This window comes from Petaurus breviceps, unplaced genomic scaffold (assembly GCF_028583685.1).
Source record: "Petaurus breviceps papuanus isolate PSGF00001 unplaced genomic scaffold, PetGlider_PUasm1.0 185, whole genome shotgun sequence".
Taxonomy (NCBI): domain Eukaryota; kingdom Metazoa; phylum Chordata; class Mammalia; order Diprotodontia; family Petauridae; genus Petaurus; species Petaurus breviceps.
Window position 1 is genome coordinate 11,837,563 of NW_027185797.1, and position 11,213 is coordinate 11,848,775.

Below are 11,213 nucleotides of genomic sequence, written 5' to 3' on the forward strand. Positions count from 1 at the left end.
AAGGAAGGAAGGAAGGAAGGAAGGAAGGAAGGAAGGAAGGAAGGAAGATGGGGTGGCTAGGTGGCACAGTGAATAGAGCACCAGCCCTGGAGTCAGGGGAACCTGAGTTCAAATTCGACCTCAGACACTTGACACACTTACTAGCCGTGTGACTTTGGGCAAGTCACTTAATCCCAATTGCCCTCCAAAAAAAAAAGGCAAAAAAACAAAACGAAGGAAGAATCTCTTGAGCACCTATTATATGCCAGGCACAGTGCTAAATGATTACAAATACTATGTCATTTAGTCTTCATAACAAACGTGTGAAGTAGGTGCTATTAATTTCTGCATTTTACAGTGGAGGAAACTGAGGCAAACAGCAGTTAAATGGCTTGAATAGAGGCATATAGCTATTTAAGTTTTTGAGATTGTGTTTGAATTCAGGTCAAAGCCAGACCTAGTTCTTAGTCTTCAATGACCTTGGGCTCTGGAGTTAGAGGACCTGGATTCAAATCTGTCCCTACCACTTACCTTTGTGACCTCTAACAATTCACTTTACATCTCCAGGCTTCTGTTTCCTTATTTACAGATTAGGAATTTACCAGGATGGCATCTGAGGTCTTTTCCACCTCCAGAGCTATGATTCTTTTCACAGCTAAGAGCTTCAATAATAAACAAGACAAACATGAACATACAGTATTTTTTTCCTCAAATCTTAAGGAAGTTGGAGAAGGGAGGGTGAGTCACAAAAATAAATTTTTAAGACAAAACAAGGTTTGACAGCTTAGCATTTTGTTTTGTTTTTCTAATTTTTATAGGGGTAAAGGAAGAAAATGTGGAAGATAAAGCAGTTAATAGGAAGACAGTATGAACAAGTTAATCAGACACAGGAGATTGGAAGAGGAAGGAAAATGTGGGAGGGAGGAGAATAAAGCTTCAGTCATTCAAGAAAACATTTATTAAATATCTGTTGTGCATAAAAAGTCATGTGATAGGAACTGGGCACACAACCAGTCTCTTCCCTCCAGTCACCAGGTCCACTGTTTCCATCTTTACTATCTTTGCTGCAGAATAATGATCCCAGTACTGTTCCTTCTCTGCAGCTACCATCAGAGAAATCATCATGGAACATGGGTGATACAGTTCACAAAAAGAGACCTGGCTGCCTAACTGCTCTCTTTCTAATCATAGTCTTTCCCTATCTATTGGTTCCCTCTTGGTTTCGTAGACAATATCAATCCTCCATTACCCTTTAAAAAAAAAAAGCTATCATCCTATTTTTCTGTCTTACCTTTCACATTCAAGCTCCCAGAAAAAAAAGGAAAAAACTATCTAAACTCTTCACCTCTGCTTTCTCTCCTCTCTCTTCACTCCTCATCCCTTTATAATCACACTTCTAACTTCATCACTCAACTGAAACTAATGTCTTTCCTTGGTAAGGCTGCCAAATTCCATGGCCTTTTCTCTACATTCTTCTTGATTTTCTATAGCATTTGCCATTGCTGATCACCGTGTTCCCTGGATATTCTCTCCTCTCTGGGTTTTTTGTGACTTTGTCACCTCTTGGTTCTCTTTTCTGTCTGATCACTCCTCATTCTCCTATGCTCCATTCATGGCATACTCTCTAACTGAGCTTAACACATAGTGGGTACATAATAAATGTTTATTGACTGATCAACTAAGGCTCTGCCCTAGGACCTCTTCTCCTTTCTCTCACATAGTAATATCATAAGCTCCCCACTATTCAATTGTCATCTCTATGCAGATGACTCCTAGCCTTCATCTCTCCTCAGCTCCAGTCTTGCATCACTAACTGCCTTTTGATTATTTACATCTGGATATTCTGCCCTGCAAGGCAATGGGGTCAAACTCAAATAGAAACAGGGGCCATTAAACCAGTGGCATGTATATTGAATGAGAAAAAATATTAACATGATCTATATTCTAATATATTTTTCCTTACTTTGTTAATTTCCCAATTGCATTTTAATCTGATTTGGGTCCACTCAGGAGTGTTCTTGGGATGTGTTTAACACTTCTGCTATATCTCAACCTCAACATGAACAAAAGTGAAATGTTTTCCAAAACTCTACCTCTCCTAGCTTCCCTTTTTCCATTAAGATCAGTGCCATCCTTCAAGGCACTGGGATCTCCACCTTGGCATTTCAACTCTACCCACACCCATATCCCACCCACTCTATCCAATCAGCTGCTGTGTCTTATCTAGTCTACATCCAGTACAGCTTTATACTCAATCCATTCCCTTCTCTCTACTCCCAAAGCTTTCACCCGAGTTCAGGTTCTCATAACTTCTAACCTGGATTATCACAATATCCTCTGAATCTCCCTGCCTTTCCTCTATTCCATCTCAAATCCATCTTCCACTAAGCTGTCAAATTGATCTTCCTCCAGCACAAGTCTGACCACGTACTTTCTGTTCTGGCACAAGGCTGACCATGTACTTTCTGTGCTCAATAAACTCCAGTGGCTCCAAATGACCTCTTGTATAAAGCACAAACTCCTCCATTTAATGTTTAAAGTCTGACTCTCACTTGCCCTCCCCGTTTTATTACACATTATTCTCCTTCACTGAACATTACTCTCCATCACACCAGCTAAGGTTTCAGCTAAGCTGGTGTACTTGCTATTCCTATCTGCCAACTCCATGCCTTTTTGGAACGGATATGATGGCCGATCTCCCAAATCCATGCCTTTGCCCAATCATGCCCCATACCTAGAAAGAGTTCGCTCATCACCTCCTCTTCCTGAAATCCCTAACTTTGTTCAAAGCTCAGCCCAGGTACCGTTTCCTGTACAAAGTCTATCCCTAAGCCCAAACCCAAACATAGGTCCCTTCGCTCTGGGAAAGTACTTGGTTTTTCATTTATATGTATTTTGCATTTACTTATCTATGTGTGTCACTTGCCTCCAGTAAAACGTAAACTCCAGTGCTTTTTTATCTTTATCTCCTCAGTGTCAGGCAAATAGTACAGGCACTTAATAAATGCATATTGCATCAAGTTTAATGTCTTGGTCACTGCTCAATAAATACTCTTCTCTGTTCCGGCAGTCTCAGGTAAGAGGTGGTAGAGACTGTTTACCTGGTACTCGGTTTACTAAACAGACAATGCTCTTCACCCACATCCAATTAATATTCTCTCCAGTCCCCAGCCTCTTGCTTTGATATCATTGACAACATGGTACTTTGTTCTTTATTCCTGCAGGTCATATCAAGACTTTCAAACAAATCCACACTCTCTCAGGTATGTCTGTATGTATAAAAAGTCTATTTACAAAATTAGTGTGAGAGAAATAACAATAGCCTGTATTTCTATAAGGCTTTAAGGTTTCTAGGATATTTGCCTCACAGTGACTCACCTTGTGAGTTTGACCAAATATCGCTATCCCCATTTTACAGATGAGAAAACTGAAGCCCAGATGCTGAATTGACTTGTCCAAGGTTACACAACAGTGGCAGATCCAGGACTAGCCCAAATATCTTCTCCTAAGTCCCAAGCCATGGCACAATCTGAGTGTCTATAATAGAAAATTACTTTTAAGATCTCCTTTGACTGTTTATGTTGTATTTGAAATTATCAAAATCATAACTCAAACTACAACAACAAAAAAAAAAAACCAGATAGCTATGACACACCAGGCAGTATTCTATAATGGATAGTGCTGGAGTTGGGGTCAGGATGACCTAGGTTCAAATACATCCCACTTCTGACACTTAATTATTGTGTGACCTTGGGCAAGTCAATTACTTTCTCTAAGCCTCTAACAACCCTCTAAGATTTATTTAACTTTTGGTTGACTGAGATCCACAATGGTAGAGGGGAGCCCACTGATGATGGAATCACAAATCCAAGATGTATAAATGTAACACATCATATGTGTAAGAAGTAACTGGATCCAGGGACAAAATACCAGTTGAAATTGGTTAAATGGTATCCAGTTGACAACCTTCCTGCTTTCAAAAACATACTGTTTCAAAGAAACATTTCCCAGAGATTTTGTTTTTAGACAAAATCTTCCTTTTTTATTAAGAAGGTGAGCTTAGTCTAGTAATTCTGATGCATCAACATAGGCATCCCAGTGAAATGGCCCACCTGAGTGCAAACTGACTTTTCCTTAGGACTGAAAGGGTTACAGAGGGTTTTTCTCACAGTAACCCTGGGAGAGAGGCAGACATACATCACAGTGCTTGGCATATAATAAGTACCTAGTAAATAGTTGAGTTTTTTTTTTTCATTCATTCATAACAGACATTACAATTGACAGAGAAGTAGTCACCAGGCTGAATGGTTTGGTTTGGTTTGGCTTGGTTTGTTTGTTTTGCCTACATAGAAACCTCAGTGTCAGGGTCCAACATTGTTTTTTGTTGGAAGAAATAGGCATATAGATTAGAGCTCTGATTTCATTGGTATAGAGTACTCTTTAGTAAGGAAATTCCCTCCACCAATCCAAGACAGCATCTTTGCTGAAATTTATAGTCTTGAGAGCTGTCTATGGCATTTAGGGTCACAGGGTATGTTTCACAAGCAAGACTTGAACATAGGTTTTCTTAACTTACATGACAATTCTCTTTCTACAAAACCATGCCATTTCTGGCTTGTTATTTTTCATTGGCTAAAATCACCCAAGTATAAGGGTAAAATTTCATTGAGACTATCATTTTAATGCCCTCAAAAATAAATATTGGGGTTTTAATTCTTTCTTCCAGATTGTTCAAGGAGATTTCAGATAGGGTGAGTACCATGAAAATAGCACTGAATTCTGAGTCAGAGATCCTGGGTTCAAATTCTGGTTCAGCCACATAATAGTTGTGTAACCTTGAATCAATCACTTAATTTCTCTTAGACTTCAGTTACCTCATTTGTAAATTGAGGAAGTGAGACTAGATGAAATCTGAGCTCCCTCTCAGCTCCATGTCTATTATCCTGTGTGTTTAGGATCTGTAAGAGCCCACTATGAATAGAGTGCTGGGTCTGGAGATAGGAAGACCTGTAATTCAACTATGACTTCAAACACTCACTACTTGCTCAGACACTGAGTAAGCCACTTAAACTTCTGTTTGCTTTAGTTTCCTCACTCTGAAATGGAATTACAACAGCATCTACCTCTCAGAACTGATAAGAGGATTTGGAGGAATGAGCATTTCTCTCTTGTATTTAATTAATAGTTATTATATTAAGACCAAGGTTTTTCTCCTTTTCTACATTCTCATCCAAAAACCAACCAGTGCAGGAAATCTGTCTTGAAGATTTGCCCAGGCCAAGATCTAATCAAAGTAAAAGAAATGCTAAGTTTGGGAGAATAGGTGCATTCTTGATTGTTATATTTGCTCAAACAGTCTGGGGAAGTGTTGATTCTCCATTTTGTCAGACAGGTGATATGGAAATTGCTAAACCTCTTTAACAAGTTTTGGGAAATCCAAGTCACATACCCCAAGACCCTCATTGCAATATAGCCTGGTCGATCACTGTAATATTATTACTTATTGACCAATCACAGTTGATTGCCACCCCTCTTTGAATGACATATAAGCTGTGAACCCACTGCCATAAGACAGTCAAATGACCATACTTTTATTAATAAAATTATTAAATTACCTAGAAACAATGTTTCTAGAAGCTTTTTTTAATTGTCACAGGATCAAATGAGATAATATTTGTAAAGAATTTAACAAGTACTTGTAATATAGTAGGTGCCACATAAATGTTTATTTTCCCCTCCCCTCTTCTAACTGCCCCTCCTCCTTCTCAGACATCTTTAGAACCTCGCTGGGAAGCAAGAAAAGTCAGATGGTGTTATCCTTAATAGAAACTGAAGAGTAGAGCAAATAAGGTCACACGATAGTCATTAAAGTAACAACTCTCATTTAAAGTTTACAAAGTGGTTGCTTCACAACAAGCCTACCTCCAAGGTGGCACAAATATTAAGGTCTCATTTAGCACTGGGGGAAAATAAGATTCAGAGCAGCAATAAAGTGATTTTCCCAGGGTCGTATGTCTAGTCTTGGTCAAAGGGTCAAGAGGTACAGATGATTATAGCTGTACCAGTGCAGGTACTGCTGCCCCTCACACTCTTGCCACTATTGCCTCAACAATCCCTTCTGTGTCCTGGGCCTATGTGCTAACTATTCTCAACTTAATCTAGGAACAAACGCTCTTGAGGGTTGGTGCTCCCATTTCCTTCTCTCCCACCCTGTGGCGTCCATCATAGCTCAGATCCTGTTTCGGGTGTTTCTGGAATAATGGCATATTCTACTGGGCCTACTGTACTCTCCCTTAGGCCTCCCTTCAGCCTCCCAGATAGCTGTAAGCCTAATAATTTCATTCATTTGCTAATGGACCCCCTTTGCCAGTCTAGTGAAGCTAGACTGGACTGGAAACAGTCCATTTTAACTACTTCTCAAAATCATGTTTTTAAATGCATAAGATAAACTGCAAAGGAAACCAACTATATTGAAATTATTTACCAAAATACTTTAAAACATAATCTTGGACCCCTGCTCTAGAATAACACAATAGTCCTTTAAAATTGATGGCCCCTCAAGAGTTTTGCCAAGGTATTACATGCAACTAAGCAGTCAGAATCAGAAGGCACATCCAGTAAAAAGCATTCACACAAGGAAACTTCAAAGAATTGGAGTAAAACTAAGAGGGGAAAAAATCTCTTGGCAGCAAGAATGCGGAGAGAGGAAACTGAATGAAGATCAGATTGTTATTTGATGTGGACATTCTCCAGGGACTGAGGTCCCAGATAAATAACAGTAGGCTCCCAAATGATATTAATTTTAATGAGACATGAACCTCTAGGGAATTTGACTTTGTTCCATGGGGAAATTAGCATGAACAATGTACCTCTGCAGAATGCTTTGCATTCCTGGTTAATCTGTATTATTCACTAATTTAGACGGAGCCCAAGGGAAATGGCAGCATAAACAAGAGACTCCCATCGATAGTGGAAGATGAGGAAGAGGATGAAGAAGGAGAAGAAGAGGAGACTGCCTCTCTCTCCCCCATAAACACCAGAGGCACCCCCTCCTCAAGCACCAAGAAATTTGGAAGCAATAAAAGCTATCTGGGCATAAGCTTAAAACAATTAGCCTCAGGAACCATGCCCTTCCACTCACCTATCAGGGTCTGTGGCTCAAACCCTCCGAGAACCAAACAGGAAACTGACTTCCATTTACACAGCAAGAAAAAGGAGAAAAACCTGAAGGTGCACCTTTCAACCCTTAATACCACAGGACCCCCTGATCTCAGTCCAAGGTAATCAGCTAGCTCATATCTTCCATTCCGTCTCATGATCTACTAACTCTCCATGATTTAAGTAGTTGTCCAGATGAAAAATAATTCAGTCTCTAGCTCCTTTCATTACTGGTTTTTTTTTTAGCCATTTATAGAATCACAGCATATTTCTAATGGAAGGGACTTCAGGGCATTGTATCTGGAGTCACAGGACTTGGGTGGAATCTTAGCTTTGCTACTAACTAGGCATGTGACCTTGGGTAAGTTACTTCCTCTCTCTTGTGGAGAGGAAGTAACTTACCCAAACTAAACTAGAGATTCTAGAATTAGAACTAGACTAGGGAAACTCAACTAGAAAATGTCTAAAGTTCATCTTGCTTAAAACCATGAACTCTGAAGATCACCTTTCCTGACCTCCTCATTACAGAACCACAAGTAGACTTAGCCAAAGTCCCATCACACTACCCCCAAAGGGCTGAATAAATGTAAGAAATGTCAGTGATGATCTCACTACTCAGTGGGTGTTCCTTGTTGGCAGCTTCTATGAAAAGTTTAATGGGAAGGAGCTTTAAACTACTGAATGAAGTTTGAATTTACCAATGGTTTTCTATGATCTATTCTTATGCATGGATCTAATTTGCCCATGTAAATGAGAGAGGTGGAGGGAAGGGTGTATATTTCCTTGACTGAGGTCAGTAAAAATATATGTGAGCAGCATAACATGACTCTAGTCTTAATTTAAAACAATCCAATAAAATATATAAACACAAAGATGAGAATAAAATATTTTAAAAAATCAACACTCCAAAAATGGAAGGGTCAGGTCATCACAAAAGCATTCATTAGCCACAGTTGAGGCCACATAGCCATGACTTCACCTGCTGAATATGAGTCCACAGAGGGATATAGCAGCCAAGAAAATTAATGCAATCTTGGGCTGAATTAGGAGTGGCATACCCTCCAGGGATAAGAAGTAGATAGCCCAGCTCTTCTATGCCTTGGTGAGACAACATCTGGAAGACTGTATTTATTGGAGGCAATTAGCTCCATGGCATAGTGGATAAAGTGTTGGATTTGGAATCAGAAAGACCTGAATTTCAGTCCTTCCTCAGACCTTAATTAGCTATTTGACCACAGATAGCTCACTTAACCACTCTCAACATCAATTTGCTCATCTATAAAATGGAAATAATAATAGTATCCACCTCCAGGGTTGTTGAGATGATATACATAAAACATTTTACAAACATTAAAACTCTATGGAAATGTTAGTTATCATTTATGTGATCAATTCTTGGTGGCACATTTCAAGGACATTCATTAGCTAGAATGTATCCAGAGGAGGACAAGCAAATAGATGAGATGTGAGCCTCAAGCTCACATCATGTGAGGATTGGATAAAGGATCTGGGGATGTTTAATCTGCTTAAGAGAAGACTCAACAGGGAGATAATCAGCATCTTCAAATATTTGAAAAGATTTTCATGTGAAAACAGGAGTCCACTTGTTTTTGCTTGGCCCTGGAGGGCAGAGCTGGGGGATTGGTAGAAGCTCCAAAGAGGTCAGTTGAGGATTGATGTCAGGAAAAGTTTTCCAACAATGGGAGCCATCCCAAGGTGGAATGAGCTGCCTACAGAGGGGCTGGGTTCCCCCTCAGCGGAAAACAGCAAGCAAAAATTGGGTGAGCATTGGTAGGGTATGATCTAGAAGGAATTATTTGTCAAGGATAGGCAGAAGCAAAATCCCTTCCACCTCTGAATTAGTGATTCTGTGACTTTAAGGGCCCTGGCAACTCTAACACTGTTATCCTATGACCCAGGTCACATGTACATTTGATTTATAACCACCATATTTAGTAAGAGACAAAGCTATTTTTAATAGGCAATTGACTATTGCAGCCTGAAAAGCTAGCAAATAAGTTATTAAACAGGAATAAAATGGTCTCCCCTAGAGAGGGCATGTTTAACGCCTCACCCTCAGGAGCCCGGAACAGAGTACATACTTCAATCTTGTAAATAGGCACAACTTTGCCAGGGAAGCCCCAAACTCTGATGACCTTAATGCTTAAGCTAAGACCTGTTCTTGGAAAGGACTGGAATCTGTCAGTCTATTAATGAGAGCTCATTAAGTCCCCATTGCATGCCACAAACTGTGCTAGATGCTGAAGATACAAAGCAAAACTGTAATGGTCCCTACTCTCAAGGAGTGAATGTTACATCAGGAGAAACAACATATGTGTATGTATGCATGTATACATATAAACACATGTGTGTATTGCAAGTGTGCACACATATACTTGATTGTGTAACACATATGTATGTATGTGTTTGTGCGCATATATGTTGCTTGTATATGTGTATACGTGTATGTTTTCTGGCACAAGTTCAGTAGATCATAGACAGAGCTGGATGGAATATTAGAGGCCACGGGATCCAACTTATTCATTTTACAGATAGGAAAACTGAAGCAGTGACTTACTTATTGTCATGTAAGTATTAAATATCTGAGGTGGGATTTGAACCCACCAACTCCAAGTGGATCACTCTCTCCACCACTCCAGATTGCCACACAATGTTTGAACACACACACACATCCATGGTGCATACAGAGTGGTCACTATGGTCTGGGACAAAGGGATCCCCTTTGGCATGATGTGTTTGAGCTTCCCCCAGTCTGAAAGGGGAAAGAATCTCCATATCCGCCCTGCTCAGGAAGCTTATGTATAAGACAGATAGAAACCATTTCAGAGTCAGGAAGAACTGTGAATAAATGACTTTCAGCCTCCTGGCAGAGACATTAGGTAAGCCACTAGCGAGAAACAAGGGAAAAGAAAGTGTGGGCAGCGGGGGGCAAGCACTTGGCAATGATGGAAATGAGTCGTACTTAGCTTTTCCTAGGAAGGCAGCAAAAGCTACTCTGCCTAAGCTCCAATAAGTCAATAGCCATTGATTGGGTACTTACAGCATGTATGGCCCTGTGATGAGTGCTCCAATGGGGGTAGAGGATAGATTTACTGGAGTACTCAGCCTCAGCAGTCCATAGACTGACTCAGCTCAAGCTGTTGGATTCAGATAACTCAACATTGTCCCTAAGATACCTGGGATTCTTTCATCCCACCTGTACTAACCAAAATGATAAGTTGAAAAATGTGATGGTAAAAACAATTTTTAAATAATATATGCCCTTTGGTAGCATACAGTTGGCAAGTTAAACCAGTTGCCAGTTAGCAAGATAAAGCAAAATCACAGGAAAAGTCAAACAGAGAACTAGTGGAGTGATATCATCAGAGATAGCAGAAGATACTCGTTGCTAATTAATGAAGGAAGGATGCATACATTAAGTACTGAGCATTTAGCAGTAGGTGAACTCACTCTAGACCAAATGGGTTTGGGAATGTTTCATGGGCAAAGTGAGACTAATGTTGGTCTTTAAAGGTTCAGTAGCTATGATAATAATAGTTAATATTTATATAGAGCTTTAATGTTTGCAAAATGGTTGACCTAAGTGATCTCATTTGATTATCACAGGAACTCTAAGAGGTAGGTGCCATTATTACCCCCATTTTACAGATAAGGAAGCTGAAATTCAAGGAAGTTAAGTGACGTCCATCCAGGGTCACATGGCTATTAAGAGTCTGAAGCTCAGGTCTTCCTGACTCCAGTACAGGGAATTCTATGCAATATAACACCTAGCTTCCTCAAAAGGCAGAAAAGAGTGTGGAGTGACATGATTGCTGAAAGTACCCCCATCTGTGAATCCCTCTGTCCCTACTACCATATAGTTATAGGAAAGGAGAAGTCCCATAGCCATGGACAACATCACATTTGTGGGTACCTCTTTATAAAAACATTATGCAAGACTTGTACTTAATTTTATTTTTGATGTTAGACACTTTTGTTTGTGTAACACATTTGCTTCCCCAAAAAAGATCTCATCATCACCTCCATGGTACCATTCCCTAGATAGATAGATAGAT

The 11,213-nt window shown here is 39.8% G+C and overlaps 1 protein-coding gene across 1 annotated transcript in view; it reads left to right on the top strand.

The window, feature by feature from the left end:
• KCNH8 (potassium voltage-gated channel subfamily H member 8) overlaps positions 1-11,213 on the top strand; it is a 400,864-nt gene that overhangs the window by 355,838 nt on the left and 33,813 nt on the right. The window contains exons 12-13 of the mRNA XM_069088459.1: positions 3,204-3,242; positions 6,901-7,259. Of these exons, the coding sequence (XP_068944560.1) occupies positions 3,204-3,242; positions 6,901-7,259 (398 nt within the window). The remainder of the gene's footprint in view (positions 1-3,203; positions 3,243-6,900; positions 7,260-11,213) is intronic.